The sequence below is a fragment of the Tachysurus vachellii genome, chromosome 18 (genome assembly GCF_030014155.1).
Source record: "Tachysurus vachellii isolate PV-2020 chromosome 18, HZAU_Pvac_v1, whole genome shotgun sequence".
In the NCBI taxonomy this organism is placed as follows: Eukaryota; Metazoa; Chordata; class Actinopteri; order Siluriformes; family Bagridae; genus Tachysurus; species Tachysurus vachellii.
This window is the reverse complement of record NC_083477.1, coordinates 21,427,502-21,445,001: the sequence shown is the minus strand read 5'-3', so window position 1 is coordinate 21,445,001 and position 17,500 is coordinate 21,427,502. Positions and strand designations below refer to the sequence as shown.

The 17,500-nt window shown below is 40.9% G+C and overlaps 1 protein-coding gene and 1 long non-coding RNA gene across 5 annotated transcripts in view; one reads left to right on the top strand and one right to left on the bottom strand.

Annotated features, from left to right (window-relative positions):
• Window positions 1–17,500, bottom strand: part of clec16a (C-type lectin domain containing 16A) — a 46,184-nt gene that overhangs the window by 10,200 nt on the left and 18,484 nt on the right. For all 4 annotated transcript variants that reach the window (XR_009649883.1, XM_060892171.1, XM_060892170.1 and 1 more), the window contains exons 13-21: window positions 17,344–17,463; window positions 16,191–16,300; window positions 14,948–14,996; window positions 13,566–13,612; window positions 13,260–13,388; window positions 9,692–9,812; window positions 4,459–4,610; window positions 4,172–4,376; window positions 3,497–3,652 (exon numbers count right to left, since the gene is read on the bottom strand). Coding sequence is in view for 3 of the 4 variants with exons in the window: in XM_060892171.1 (XP_060748154.1) it covers window positions 3,497–3,652; window positions 4,172–4,376; window positions 4,459–4,610; window positions 9,692–9,812; window positions 13,260–13,388; window positions 13,566–13,612; window positions 14,948–14,996; window positions 16,191–16,300; window positions 17,344–17,463 (1,089 nt within the window). In the remaining variant the exon portion in view is untranslated. The remainder of the gene's footprint in view (window positions 1–3,496; window positions 3,653–4,171; window positions 4,377–4,458; window positions 4,611–9,691; window positions 9,813–13,259; window positions 13,389–13,565; window positions 13,613–14,947; window positions 14,997–16,190; window positions 16,301–17,343; window positions 17,464–17,500) is intronic.
• LOC132860898 (uncharacterized) lies at window positions 8,104–14,245 on the top strand. The gene is made up of 3 exons (XR_009649886.1): window positions 8,104–8,382; window positions 11,190–11,348; window positions 13,849–14,245. It is a non-coding gene; the product is annotated as an uncharacterized LOC132860898 (long non-coding RNA).

Genomic DNA, 17,500 nt, shown 5'->3' with positions numbered 1-17,500 from the left:
AGACACACACACACAGGCAGACACACACACACACAGGCAGACACACACACACACAGGCAGACACACACACACAGGCAGACACACACACACAGGCAGACACACACACACAGGCAGACACACACACACAGGCAGACACACACACACAGGCAGACACACACACACAGGCAGACACACACACACAGGCAGACACACACACACAGGCAGACACACACACACAGGCAGACACACACACACACAGAGGCAGACACACACACAGAGGCAGACACACACACAGAGGCAGACACACACACAGAGGCAGACACACACACAGAGGCAGACACACACACAGAGGCAGACACACACACAGAGGCAGACACACACACAGAGGCAGACACACACACAGAGGCAGACACACACACAGAGGCAGACACACACACAGAGGCAGACACACACAGGCAGGCAAACACACACACAGGCAGGCAAACACACACACAGGCAGGCAAACACACACACAGGCAGGCAAACACACACACGCAGGCAAACACACACACACGCAGGCAAACACACACACACGCAGGCAAACACACACACACGCAGGCAAACACACACACACGCAGGCAAACACACACACACGCAGGCAAACACACACACACGCAGGCAAACACACACACACGCAGGCAAACACACACACACGCAGGCAAACACACACACACGCAGGCAAACACACACACACGCAGGCAAACACACACACACGCAGGCAAACACACACACACGCAGGCAAACACACACACACGCAGGCAAACACACACACACGCAGGCAAACACACACACACGCAGGCAAACACACACACACGCAGGCAAACACACACACACGCAGGCAAACACACACACACGCAGGCAAACACACACACACGCAGGCAAACACACACACACACACAGGCAAACACACAGGCAAACACACAGGCAAACACACACACACAGGCAAACACACACACACAGGCAAAAACACACACACAGGCAAAAACACACACACACACACAGGCAAACACACACACACAGGCAAACACACACAAACAGGCAAACACACACACACAGGCAAACACACACACACAGGCAAACACACACACACAGGCAAACACACACACACAGGCAAACACACACACACAGGCAAACACACACACACAGGCAAACACACACACACAGGCAAACACACACACACAGGCAAACACACACACACACAGGCAAACACACACACACACAGGCAAACACACACACACACAGGCAAACACACACACACACACACAGGCAAACACACACACACACAGGCAAACACACACACACACAGGCAAACACACACACACACAGGCAAACACACACACACACACAGGCAAACACACACACACACACACAGGCAAACACACACACACACACAGGCAAACACACACACACACACAGGCAAACACACAGGCAAACACACACACACACACAGGCAAACACACACACACACACACACACACAGGCAAAAACACACACACACACACAGGCAAAAACACACACACACACAGGCAAAAACACACACACACACACAGGCAAAAACACACACACACACACAGGCAAACACACACACACAGGCAAAAACACACACACAGGCAAACACACACACACAGGCAAACACACACACACAGGCAAACACACACACACAGGCAAACACACACACACAGGCAAACACACACACACAGGCAAACACACACACACAGGCAAACACACACACACAGGCAAACACACACACACAGGCAAACACACACACACAGGCAAACACACACACACAGGCAAACACACACACACAGGCAAACACACACACACACAGGCAAACACACACACACACAGGCAAACACACACACACACAGGCAAACACACACACACACACACAGGCAAACACACACACACACACAGGCAAACACACACACACACACAGGCAAAAACACACACACACACACAGGCAAACACACACACACACAGGCAAAAACACACACACACAGGCAAACACACACACACACAGGCAAACACACACACACACACAGGCAAACACACACACACACACACACACACGCAGGCAAACACACACAGGCAAACACACACACACACACAGGCAAACACACACACACACACAGGCAAACACACACACACACACAGGCAAACACACACACACACACACACACACACAGGCAAACACACACACACACACAGGCAAACACACACACACACACACAGGCAAACACACACACACACACACACACACACACACACAGGCAAACACACACACACACACAGGCAAACACACACACACACACAGGCAAACACACAGACAAACACACACACACACACAGGCAAACACACTCACAGGCAAACACACTCACAGGCAAACAGGAAGACGGGGTTTTTTCACTTTATGCTGGTGCTTTTTTTTGGTGATTTGGTGCTGTGGTGAAAATGTGGTGTGTTTAATAATACGTGTCACGTCACTCCTCAAATGAATCATTGTTTTATTTCTATGTTACGCCAAAAACCTGAGGACTTCCCTACACCAAATGTGTACGTCAGTTGCAAAAAAAAACTAACCACAAACTAAAGTATTGACACATTCTTTTAACCAAAACTGAAACAATGGCCCACTTAATTAGAACAGATCAGTATCAGTGAAGAATGTCACAGAGATACGCATCAGTTAATAAAGTCACTGATACCAAATAGAAAAAAATACGATCAAGATGCCTTTCTTTTCTGTACCAAAAGACAAGTCTTGGTTAATCATTAAATCACCAGTAAAAACATGTAAAATGTAAATTTCACATGTAAAAACCTTGGAAAAAAATGGATAAAGTTCCATTTAACACCTGGGTGTGTTTTTTTTTTTTTTAACTTCACTGCTCTGAGACCTGAAAAAGAAGAAATGGGAAGTAAAAGGCAAGGGATCTCAGTAGCCTGTGAAGCCCAACACCGATTCGAAGGAAACAATGAAACGCTGGAAACCACAAACCCGAGATGGAGAAGTGCTGCAGAAATTCTGAGGAAACCTAAAACTGTGTATCAGTTGTTTGGAGACCGAGAGGGAGACATGAAGGTTGGAGAGAGACGTCATTGGTGGAAAGCCGCAAGTTGACGTTTATTTAATTAAAAACAATAACTGAAGGATTTGTGGAATGGACACCAAACTGTGTTAAACAGGTCAGTGTTTAAATTTAGGAAGTGAGGCTTTCTGTGAAGAGTCCCAATATGGACATGCTACCAGAGGACAAAGAAACAACTCAGAGGTTTATTTGAAGGAGTTCTTTAACTTTTATAAATAACCAATTTCATTCTGAAACAAAGGGTACATTTAAGTTACAGCTAAATAAATAAACAGAGTGAACAGATTGTAAATCAGCCTTGACTGTAAAAAAAGACATGCACAGGAAAAGAAAACACACACACACACACAGAGCAGCTTTTACAAAGAAGATTGTTTTAATCAGATTACCTGGAACTTTATCTACCGAGGCGAACGACGGCCCTCGCCGTGCCTGGTCGTAGAAACGAAAGGGCAGCTGGGACGAGGATGAGGAAGAAGAAGAAGAAGCGGACTGACCAAACCCTAGCACTTCAGACGAAGGCTGGACGGGAAGGTCGAGGAGAGCTGAATGAACAAGGGACAAATATTTAAAGATCAGAAATACTAAAGCTAGTTCTAGGAACTAATTCAAATGTGTATCAAATGGCTTTGTTTCACATTTATACGGTTAGACACTAACTACATTGATACTAAACACCTGAAACAGAAGAACGCACTGACTCAACACACCGACGTTAGTTTAAAGCTCATATCGATATTGTGATTAATTTAATCGCACAAAACAAGGAGCTATCAGACTTAAATATATAATGACTGAAAAAAAAATGAAACAAACATAAAAAACAAAGCAAACAGCAATGTTCATGCATCGAGCTTGATGTTTATTATATTATACTCCTTTAATCTGTTTTATAGAAAGTAGGATTTTAGGATCAGTCAGAAAACTAAATAAATCAGGTACATGAATAAATTATAATTCAATTACAAACGGTTTGTAAAAAAGGAACAACAAAGTAATGGTTGTGTTTTAGAAACACGACCTGAGCTCGATAAAGATAAACATGCTGGAGGTGACGGACTGACCCGCTATCCTCTGCATCTTCATCCTTCTTGCCTGGATGCGTCCTTTAGCCAGTCGCTGCTTGGCGATGATGCAGCGGATGTGATCGGCGAAGATGAAGGAGGCCTGCAGGATGGGGAGGGGTTTGGCGTGAGGGTTGGATGTGGGTTTGTGGATGGTGATGTTCAGCGCTCTGCTGTCATCCTCCACACCAGACACCTGCATGTCCTGTAGGAGACATAAAAACATCTATTTCCCCACACGTCTCTTAAACCTACGTAGCTGAAGTGCTAAAATGCAGAGAGTTTACCTGCAGGAGACCTGCGAACTTGACGACCCCCCAGCCCAGGCGCTTGGTCTCGGGTTCCACCAGACTCATCTGATAAACATCCACAGCCAGGAACCTCTGTGCCTGGACGCCGTCTTTACTCACCACCATGCAAGCGATGAGATCACTGTTATCTAAGTAGAAAAACAAACACCGGGGTCTTTTGTTTTGTTTTGTTTTCAGTCTGTTCTTCGGTACATTGAGGTGGTACAATGAGGATCTCTGTCCAGTGGTATTCATTAAAGCAGCTGAGAACAGGACAGGAAGAGCAGCTCGGATTACTACATACTGTATACAATCACAAGACACTGTGTACATGACTCAATGTAATTACACCTTGGAATTTAGGTCAGGTAAAAAAAAAAAAACAACAAAGAACCGAGTAGATCAATGTGAAATGCAAGCAAACGTGACTCCACATAACCACATGAAGAAAATGTGCCAGAGTGAAAAGTAAAACCTTTGTTCTGCTGACTTTTTTTTTGCTTCGGGTTCTTTGCTGAGAAACACCGTGTGCTGAATTGCAGTCAAACAAAACGTGCCGAATTTGTTTTAAACTAAACAATGACAAGTGTGGAAGTCAAAAAAAACAAGAACACCGGAAAACTAAGTAATCAGACAATTAGATAACCTAATTAGGTTAGGTCAATAACTAAGTAAACAAACAAAAACAATTATTTAAGATGCTAAAACAAAACAAAAGTAGATAAGTACACATAATAAACAAATAACGATGCAGATCAGTAAACAAACACGAGACGCTAAAACGCTCGACCGCGTGTCGCTACATCGCTCTTGGTGATGAGGGTTTAAATTTATATATTCAATTCTTCTTTTAAGAAAAACTCAAATCAGGACAGATCTTGTGTGTGTGTGATGATGTTACTTTATTAACATAATGTTAGTATTTGAAATGGAACGTTACCATGGTAACATATCTCATGAACGTCCACGCTAGTGATGCGCGGGTCGGGTTTTTTCCAACCCGCGTGTCCCGCTTTTATGAAATTATTGGCCAGCCCCAGCACATCACTAATCCACGCACTTTGTGTTGCTTCCATACGCATCATATTTCAACACAAAGACACTGCTGAGTCATAAAAGAGAGAAAGGGAGATGCTCTGAGAAGAAAAGCAACAGCTTCATTTATAATAATTATGTTTCCAAAAAAAGGGAAATAAAATGAACCACTTCCTCACTCTGTGATCATGAGATGATTTCTGTCGAGACTTACATGTGAATGACTTTCATATGAGGCCACTACATTTCACTGGAACTGTTGACCTTGATCGTGTAAAGTGGGCGGGGCTAAACCTCCCACCTTCACCAATCACAGTAGCGATGATGTTCGGCTTCTCGCTTCCCGCTGGAGCGCTTACTTAATTAATAAGCAAAAATTAATAAGCAAAAGCTAATCTAGTGATGGAAAGCTAAGCAAAAAGAATCTAACAAATTCCAGCTAACCTTGTGATTAAAAACCAAGCTTGGGAGAAAAGCTAAAGTAGAAGGTAAAAGGTAACTTAGCAAATAAAAGTCAGTGTATAAAGTAAAAATAAACCTAGTGGTGGAAAGAAACTGAGGGTTAAGGGCAAACATGTTAACCGCTGAGCTAGTGCTTTCTAAATCGTAGATTCTCACATTACAAATAAGGGTTCTGCATCCGCATGTGTAGAGATAAAGCATAAACACTTAAAAAATTATATTACTTTATAAAAAAATGTATTAAAAATGCTTTTATATAGATTAAAAAAAATGTTAAATGCATAGTAGATGCTGATTAGCTGTAAGTTTCACTCTAGGTGTATGCGTGTGTGTGTGTGCACCCATAGGAGACAGAAATAAAGTGACATTTCCTGCAAGTTTATAAATAGCACAGGTGACATCAGTAGCATCTGTGTGTGTGTGTGTGTCTGTGTGTGTGCATGTGTGTGTGTGTTGCTCAGTCACTGAAGGGCTTTTTCCATCCACTCACTCCAGTAAGTACCCCTTACTGGAGGTCCTCAGGGGTGTGTAAATTAATGCACACCTCTTATAACAGCACTGAAGTGGTGAAGAACAATCATAACTGGATCATCTCTCACGATCATTTCCAGAAATGGAAATCTGATAACTTTTTCTTTCTTAAACGCTCGTTTGTGATGCAACAGATGCTCAAGAAAAGGCAGCAACAGAAAAACGGATGGCCCCCCACAACAACCCACCACCACCACCACGCACAGAAACCAAAAAAAAAAAACGGTGTAATTCTAGTGTATTAATTATTAATACTTCCGGCTATATGATGTAATAAGTACTTCCTGGTTCCTCAAACAGCCATTTCAGTGACCTCAGCCTCTTGAATGTCAAATAACTCATCAGGAAAGTGAGGTCAGTGTTACAAATAACTCTCGGATATGAACGAGTTTGGGGTATGAAGTCGATTAATAAACTCATAATAAACTCATAAATATGCAAGTTTTATAGCTTAACAATTTTAAATGTCTATTTTAATCCTGTGATGATAACAAATCAGACACAAAAGGCTCGCAGCGGCAGAGCGTTTAGGAAAGTTCGCTGCATTTTAAGGAGAATATAAGGTCATGATTTCAAGGTCATGATTTCTTCTAACGGTGGAACCGGTCCATGTACCTGTCTTCTTTAGGTGATCAGTTCTGAGCGATTTAATCATCATAATCACTAATGCATAATAATATCTCAAATGGATATTTAGCAGAGGGGGCACAGTGGCTTAGTGGTTATCACGTTCTCCTCACACCTCCAGGGTTGGGGGTTCGATTCCCGCCTCCGCCTTGTGTGTGTGGAGTTTGCATGTTCTCCCCGTGCCTCGGGGGTTTCCTCTGGGTACTCCGGTTTCCTCCCCCGGTCCAAAGACATGCATGGTAGGTTGATTGGCATCTCTGGAAAATTGTCCGTAATGTGTGAGTGTGTGAGTGAATGAGTGTGTGTGTGTGTGTGCCCTGTGATGGGTTGGCACTCCGTCCAGGGTGTATCCTGCCTTGATGCCCGATGACGCCTGAGATAGGCACAGGCTCCCCGTGACCCGAGGTAGTTCGGATATGAATGAGTGAGTGAGTGAGAGAGAGAGATTTCTTCTAAGCACATAAAGACTATATTTAATAGATTAAGTGTGAGCTTTAAAGAGTAAGCAGGAGGGAAGGAATAAAACACAGTGTTGTGGTGAAAACCATCACCGACGGTATAGTGTCATAAAGCAGAGCTTCTGGAATCACTAAGGTGGCATTTATTTTATTATTATAGTTATTACTAATAATAAAGACCAACGTAGTGTTTTTTTTAAATCCGTACATAGTTATATATTAGAGGAACATCTGTGTAAAAAACCTGCCAAATTAAATAAATAAATAACAACGCCTCTGTAATGAATTATTAAAAAAATAAATAAAATATTGCGTCAAAGATTCAAATTCGAGTGAGAGCGTTAACCTAAACATGAAATCTTCCAAAACATCTCTGACTGAAGACAATCAATAGCACTCAGGTGTAAAAAAGAAGTTATTAGAAGGCATCAAGTTAAATGTCAAGCGTGCGGAGTCATAGGACGAGTCTGCAGCGACGGCTACATGAAAATGACTGAGATGTTTGGTTTGTTTTTGGTGGTGTGTGTAGGTGCAGCTCTAACACTCTTACTGTCAGAGGTCTGAGGTCTACAGGAAAAAGGCTCGATGTGAACACTGCCCACGACGGCGTCTGCTGAGCTAATGCTAAATCCAGCAAGCCCCTTGGTGTGGGACGCTAGCAGTGAGTCATTTCTCCCACACGCCCACTCGCTACCTGTAAGAGTGAGAGCTACGCAGCTGAGGGGGCATCACACCTGAACACCTCACAGGAAGTGACACAGAGCACAACAGGAAGGGTTAACGGGCCGCGAGATATTCACGTGGTCAGGTGATCTATTCACAGAATTCATTCTATGTTCAATGTTCAGTGTGTGAGATGGTCTCACTCACACACACTGTCACACACACACACACTGTCACACACACACTCTCACACACACACACTCTCACACACACACACTCTCACACACACACACACTCACACACTCACACACACACACTCACACACACACACTCACACACACACACTCACACACACACACACACACTCACACACACACACACACACTCTCACACACACACACACTCTCACACACACACACTCTCACACACACACACTCTCACACACACACACTCTCACACACACACACTCTCACACACACACACTCTCACACACACACTCTCACACACACACTCTCACTCACACACACTCACACACACTCACACACACTCACACACACTCACACACACTCACACACACTCACACACACTCACACACACTCACACACACTCACACACACTCACACACACTCACACACACTCACACACACTCACACACACTCACACACACTCACACACACTCACACACACAGAATTGTTGTCAGAATTGTACACTAGCCAATATAGCAACGGGACAAATGTTTATGGGGGCGGGGCGGGGGGGCTGGTTGAAGAATTCTAATCAAGAGGCAAATGTTAACATGGAAGGAACTTTGAAATTAAACATTGAAAAAGAATCAGTACTCGGATCATTCTCAGAAGCTCCGCCCACATCTCGTATAGTCTAGAAACTGAATGTTCTGACCTTTTAAACCCTGTGACACAATGTTCTGTTTAAAGCAAGAGAACAATCACAAAATCAGTTGGCACCCAAAACACTCCTTCCTGTAAAAGTAGGCAGATTTCTGGTACATTTTGTGATGAAACGTACACGAACCTTACCTGATAATATCGACTCGGAATAAGATACAGAACTGATTTCTTATTAATCAGGTCGTAGATCAATCAAGAAACGCTTGGCTCGGAAATCTCTCTCGGTGATTAGACCTGATTAAAAGTAATGACACCGTTCTGATCAGTATCAGGCTGAAAACAGGGTCAGATATCGGAGCAGACAAAAAGAATGAAGTAATGCAGAATTTGGGCCCATCTATGGATTTTTATCTCCTAAAACATATCTGAATATTTAAATGATCTAAGAGATAAATATCATAAATACAAAGCGAATAGACTTAATAGGTCAAAATGGGGGAATTCGTGGCCTAATGGTTAGACAGTTTGACTCCTAACCCTAAGGTTGTGGGTTCGAGTCTCGGGCCGGCAACAACACGACTGAGTGTGAAGAGTGTGAGACTCACTGAGGTCGAGGACGTCGTCGGTCTTGATGAGGTCTTCGGGGCGCGTCAGGGGCAGCTGTGTCTCCGGTTCCCCCTGCAGCTGTAGGGACAGAGCCCTCAACATGAAGAACACACGGATGGCCTGTGAAGAAAACAATAATAAAAAAAAATTATATAAAGCGTAAGCGTAAGCTCTAAAGGGTGGCAGCAGAAAGAAATTTGGCCTGTGATCAAATCTCGATGATGACACCAACATCCAAAACTAACCTTCTCTCAGGGTGGGAGGGGCAAACGCTCTCTCCCCTGTCCATCACAGCAACAGTAACCAATCGGAGTGTATGTGAAATTAGGTATGCGGAAGATGGCCGACATCGGAACGACGTTTTATCAGTGTTGGGAAAGGAATAAAAGATGAATGTTGTAAGAACAGCTTGGGGAAGACTTTTGTCTCACAGTTCCGAGCCATCGATCTCGGCTACGCTTCATTTTCCTTCAGTGGGATTCTGTATGTTTACGCTGCAAGCGGTCTGTAGAGCACTTAAACATGCGCTATAAATAGACTCGCCTTGACAATGAATGCTCTCTAATCAGCACACTGATGGATTTTTATGGAGAAACTAAAAGCCTTCCTGATGGCTTCCCAGGAAGAAAAGGACCTCAACAAGCCAAATTTTGTGAGCAGGTGGAGACGCAAAAGCGTAAGAGCCTTCAAGAGCGAATATAATGAATCCCATTAAGAATTCCGACAGCTCACGCGATTCTCAGAACTAAATTATAGCCGGGGTTCTCTGGAAGCTTTCGAGGGACACGCTGCACTCTGCTGCTAAACCTCTGATTAGTTCAGAGCACAGGGAGGAGACGCTCAGGCTGACGGTTAACTGCGTGTTTAAACACTAGTGCGTCTCAGGCACCAGACAGGTTTACAATGACGCTGATCCTTTTTCTTTGTAATTAGTGTCTACTGACCCATTTTCACCTTTGTGCTTATAAATAGTTAGTCTCTTTTTTTTTTGTTTCGACCGGAAAACAACGTGAAGAAACAGAAACGAAACCCAACACAAAGAAATTCCTAGCAAGCAGACAAGAAAAAAAAAAAAGTAACATAAACTCATCCAGTGGACAAAGCCATTTTAAAGCACATTGTTTCTGGAGTGTTAAGAAGAATGAAGACAAAACGAATTTTAATACTGTAATTGTTCTGTAGAATTGAGAATAGACTTCCTATAGCGTTGTGGTCTGAGGTTAGGTCAGATTATTGCTTTAAATATCCCATGTAGCTCAGTAATAATTTTCCCACATCATCACTGCTCTTATATATTTATATATATATTTATATATATATTTATATATATATAAATAAAATATTGGCTGTAATTATTTGAGTTATATTTACATCGAAAGTGCACAGAAATAAAGACTGTATGAAACCTCTTAATGACTTTCCTTACTCAACATTAAAATTACAAAAACAAAAATAAATAAAAAATAATAATCAGACTGTTTTCTACGCTCACTACAGACAATAGGTCGTTCACCTACTCAGGCTCTGCACGTTATCATGAAGAACAAAAGAAGATATCTGGAAAAAGGGCGACTTATACAGAGAAGCAGCTAAGAAGACCAAGGTAGAAGACTCAATATGTGACGAGAACAGCGTGTTCACATACGCACATATGGGGTAAGTCGTGGCCTAATGGTTAGAGAGTTTGACTTGTGGTTGTGGGTTCGAGTCTCGGGCCGGCAATACCACGACTGAGGTGCCCTTGAGCAAGGCACCGAACCCCCCCAACTGCTCTCTGGGTGCCGCAGCATAAATGGCTGCCCACTGCTCCGGGTGTGTGTTCACTGTGTGTGTTGTGTGCACTTTGGATGGGTTAAACGTAGAGAACGAATTCTGAGTGTGGGTCACCGTACTTAGCCGTATGTCACGTCACTTTCACTTTTCACAAGTAAACAATTACGCTTAAATTCTGTCGTTAGAAAAGAGAAGATTTTTGGGAGTCATTTTAATAAAGTTCACCAGAATAATCCGACACCTTTAATAGTGTTTCACTACCTTTAGTTTGTTTATTAAGGAACTACATCTGGATCTCAATAGTGTTTTTTTTTCCTCGTACAAAAAAATCGTTAATATCAGAATCGTGTTTATGCGTATTATTGTAGAGAACCCCTGAGCTAGGACTGTGTTGTATTTAATAGATGTATTTAATACTTGCTGACATTTACGATTGAAGTCTGAAGACCTGGAGTCATTTCAACGGTCTGAATAGAGGAGAAAAAAAAATCTCCTGTACAAACAGGTCAGTGTTTCAGTGACTCTGATAGAAAATACCACAGAAACAAGTCTGATATCACACCTGGCACAGCGAGATCTCGGGGATTTCTGCACTTTAATGGAGAACGACTCTTATTTCCCCCAAAAGAAAATAACTGTGCAAACCTTTACATCTACAGCATTTAGCAGACACTCTTATCCAGAGTGACTTACATTTTTATTTCAGTTTATTATACACCTGAGCAATTAAGGGTTAAGGGCCTTTCTCAGGGGCCCTGCAGTGGCAACTTGGTGGACCTTGGATTCAAACCAATGACCTTCCAAATCAGTAGTCGAACACCTTAACCACTGAGCTACCACATCCCACATGTTTACTAAGATCACATTTTTAATTTTCCCTAATTTGTTTATTACTAATTTTGTTCATCGTCTGCTACACGCTCTGCCCCTTTCACATCACTACACTGGTGTACATTAGTACACCGGATTTCTCAGTGTACTAAATGTACTACGTATAAAACACTAACACTGTTTACGTTTTAGTTGTAGTTTCGAGTCTACGCGGTTTTTAAATACGTTATACTCATTCATTAAATATATATAGATTTTGGAACCTTATTAAAAAAAATAAATAAACAAAACAAACAAACAAACAAATAAATAAATCTTTTTTAAAATAAAATGGTCCTGTTTTTCTGGCGGTTGGTTTTCATACCCATACACACATGATATATATATCTATCTACATCTATATATATATATATATATATATATATATATATATATATCTATATATATATATATATATATCTATATATATATATATATATATATATCTATATATATAGATATATATCTATCTATCTATCTATCTATCTATCTATCTATATATATATATATATATATATATATATATATATATATATATATATCTATATATATATATATCTATATATCTATCTATCTATCTATCTATCTATATATATATATATCTATATCTATATCTATATCTATATCTATATCTATATATATATACACACACACATACATACAGATATATAGATGTAGATAGATATATATATATTATTTATCATTGTTTGTATCGTTGTTACATGTTATTTATGGTAAAGACCTTCCCATGGTGATATAATATGACTGTGCTTAAAATTTGTAAAGAATATTACATGGAAGACGTGTAGAGACTAACTGGTTAGTGCGTGCTTTGCATACTAAAAAAAACAATTATCTATAATATATTATGTAAAGTATGTAAAGTATGTGATATTATGTGGTTTTTCCAGCCCTCCCACTCACTCTGCGGGTTTTCTCCACGTCACCGCACGGAAGCCGCTTCACAAAGTCGATGCCGGTCAGCGGCGTCCCGGTCGGGGGCAGGAGTATGGACGCATCCATCATGAGATACTCCACATTTAGAGGCTTACTCTAAACACACACACGCCCATGACAATCATAAACATCCAGATCTCAAGAAAACAGTGTTTATGTGTCAGTAAGCAGGTATCAGAGATGTTATTTGCATCAGCTCAGATGTTAACAGCAGAAACACACATCGACGGGTGGCTTTAAAACATGACACACTCGCAAAACTGTCATACTCACCGTCATGCTCCTGTACTCGTCTTCAAACATATCCAGAAAGATCTCCTCTCCCTGCGGGCAGGAATAAAATAAAACAGTTCCAGAGAAAGTCAGAAATGAAAATGCAATACAAGACGATATGGTCGATCGTAACCGAGAGAAGTGCAGGACTTTTATTCAAACATAGACCAGAGTGTGTGATTTTATGTGCAGCGTCAGAGACGTGCTGACGAACGGAAGTTGTTTATTATCCATATATCTGTGTGTTATGGATGCTGTGTGATTGGGAATTCTTTTTTTTTAGGAATCGTAACCTTTCAAGGCACAGAAATAGACGACGATCGTGTCTATTCCGTATACACCCGAGCATCATATCACTGGGGATCCAATCAAACGAACATGAACCTACAGTACGATCTGCAGCCCTACTACCTTCCATCACCTCCTGACCGATCAGACACGGAATTCAACAGCGCAGTAGGTTACACGGTTAAAGAAAATGCTGTCAGTTGTACTTTTATTCAGGTCTTTTGTAAAGAAGGTGTTTATAGTAAGCAGGGTGTGTTCTTACACACAATACATGCTTTCGTTTTTAAACCTTTTGTGCCATGAAAAGTAGAGCACGTTTATAAACGGATGGCCCGGACTTGCCCTCGGATCAGAGCACGGTGAACCGCTTCAGGCACGATATTCTGTCTCACACCGCCAGTCAGAAAACTTAAGACACGTTTAATTTGGTTTTTTTTTGCAGGACGGAGAGCACAAACATATTCGTTCCTTTGTATATCTACACGTAATGAGTAATGAGGAGTTTTGTGAGAAATAAAATGCACTGAAAGAAAAGTGAAAGAATAAATGGTCAAGCTTTCAGAGCTTTTTTTTTTTTTTTTTTTGGAGATGACTATAAAAAGGATTTTGGATTACAATTATGGTTTTGTTTTGTTTTCTAGGCAGAGACCCAGATTTCAGGAAACCTGTTCTTCCAAGCAGAGTTAATAAAACTGTCAAAATTAATAAAACCGAACTACAAGTGAAATATAATCACTGTTATTTATAGTGAAATATAATGATTATAATACACACAAACACACACTGCACATATCTATGTGCAGTGTGTGTGTGTGTGTGTTTCCTTTGCATTTTGGCTGATCCCTGCTGATCCGACATGTTGGGACGGCGAGCTGTCAGAGTTTAATCCAAGCAGAAACCAAAAGAACTGCATTGTGGAGATGAGTTGTGGCATGTATAATAAAATATTATTATAATAAAATATTATTATTGTTAATAATAAAACTACATTCCAGGCGAGGTGACAAAATTTCCTAGCAAAACCTTTGATGTATGTTGTTTTGATTTCTTTTTAAAGCATGCTTAAAAAAAAAAACCAAAAACAAAAAAAAAACTTGCCTTATAAAACCGTCGTAGAAGATGAAGACTCTCTTCTCTGGCACCCTGGAAAAGATAACAGAACCTAAATAAATAATGTTTCTGTGTGTGTGTGTGTGTGTGTGTGTGTGTGTGTGTGTGTAAAAGTGGGACATGTTTTCTTAATCCATAGGACAAATGTTTAGCTTTGTGAGACAACAGAAACAAAAGGAATGTTATGATGACATTTTGGATTTTATCCCACCACACAGCTGGATTCTGGATCCTGATTGGTCAGACATTGGTGAGAAGTTCTAGAACAGCAGCGCGGGTTTCTATAGTCGCGCTCGCTCTAATACGTTATTAAATGATAACAAATCGTTTTTTATTTTTATCGTGTAATCTTTGACATGACATCGTTTAATCTTTCTGTAAGGACACAAATGTTTATGGACGTATCAGAGCTTTGTAACACTGTACACAAGCGGACTGAGGGGTAGTTTGTTTTAATTAAAACTACGGAGTAACAGTAGAACGTGTCGCTTTAGTAACAATAAAGCGCTGCGATTAAAGAGAATAAAGAACTCGAGGGTGGGAACGTCACTGTAACTTTACATCATCACCACCCCACCCCACCCTACGACTCGTACAGTGTTTGGTCTCCATGTGTGTCACAGTTCACGCAACAGAACGTTAACATACACAAAAGATCTTTGTTAAGTTTGTTTTGTACACAGACCTGAAATGCAGGATCCTATAGGATTCTTCAAGAGGGATTTTTTTTTACTTTCACTTTTCCTAGCAGGAAATCAGGAACTTACATGAAATGGGTCAAGTTCCTCAACCCATCAGATCCTTTTTTTTTTTTTTTTTTAGTAATTATTTTAAACACAAATTTAGTCTTTTTTCTAATTTATAGCTTTTTTCGCTCCTTATGATAATGAAATGAAACATTTTCTGTATTATTATTAAAGGTGATTTACAACATTGGCACAAGACATTTTACTTTTTCAAGAAATACGATTAAATTCCTGTAAATGCTCATTTTCTTACCAGTAAAAAGTAAAAGTAAAAGAAGTCATTAAAAATCAGAGGGACTTCCCCTTCAGGATCAAGTACATCAGGTTGTAAAATTCCTGCTTTACTTTAAACTAGACTCAGTGACTCGTTTTCTTTGTGTGTGTGTAACGCAGACGGAGTCACAAGGTCGTGTAGTGATAAGTGTGAGCTGAGGTTTCCTAACAGCCACTTCCTGTTGGGGCGGTTTGGGTGGAATCGTACCTCCAGACAAGCCAGATGAACATCCTTGATGATGCACTGAGAGCCAGACAGCACTGATTGCTTCAGGAGAAGACAGCTCAGCTCCAGGGTGGCCAGGCGCACCCTCCCGTCTGACAGGCCAGAAATACAAACAGCAAAATCAGAAATTATTAAAATCACAAACCGATCTTTACTAATCCATACACGGTGAAAATCAACAGCAGTGGAAGCGTATCGGGTTCACTGAGGTACATGAAAAAATACATTACTATAAGAAACCCACAGGGAAACATACAGGGATGGAATTTTATTTTATTTTAACAAAGTTTATTCTAAGTAGGGTTGGGTATCAAAAGAAATTTTCCGGTTCCGATTCCGGTTCCGCCTTACAATTCCCGGTTCTGATTCCGATTCCATAATAAAAGATATGTGAAAAATAATGTACAATACTTAAACAATTCCATTTGTGTTTATTAATCACTCTTTAAATATTTTAAACAGAGCATTTCAATTCATATCAATTTAAATTTAAATAAATACAACATCAAATTTAACATCCAGAATTACAAACCAGCTTTAACCAGCTGGTTTAACGTGTCTGCTTTCTCTGAGAGAAGACGAGACCTTTCCTGGCTTATTGTATCTCCAGCTGTGGAGAAAACCTTCTCAGACGGGGTAGATTTGCTTCATTGTTGTAGCTTTGGAAATGAACCCACACTTTAGACTTTTTTTAGACATGTTTAACACAAAGCGTACCTCAGCACAGCAGCGCGAGTGACTGATTTTCTGTGGTTAATTTGGTTGCGTGACTGTAAACAGTGTAAACGATGAATATTCATGAGGTAAGACATGGCTATTTAAAAAGTGACCGCTCCCAGCACTTTGCCCGTCATCGCATCGGAACCGCGTTGAAACTTGAAAATTCCGCACGGTTCCTGTTAAAAAACAGAACCGGTTCTGAATAAGAACCGGTTCTCGGTTCCCAACCCTAATTCTAAGTTAAAGTGATGAGATAAAAGTTACAGCTCCCATCAGCATCATTAGCAAGTCAATAAACTCAATAAAATATATTTCACAAGCTTTTAATAATGATTTGAAACCTAACATACAAAATGTCTTCATGTAATAAATTAAATCTTTCTTCGTGTGTGTGTGTGTGTGTGTGTGTGTGCACCTGGGAGAGCAGCATGGTTCATGACCCTGATCAGTCTTTCCACAAGAACATGGCTGTAGCTGCTCCTCTCCTGACCTGGAGCCGGCAGCTGAAACTTCTCCAGCAGCTCTAAGTTTATACCTGGTTTTTACACACACAAGGCAAATAATCTTTTGTT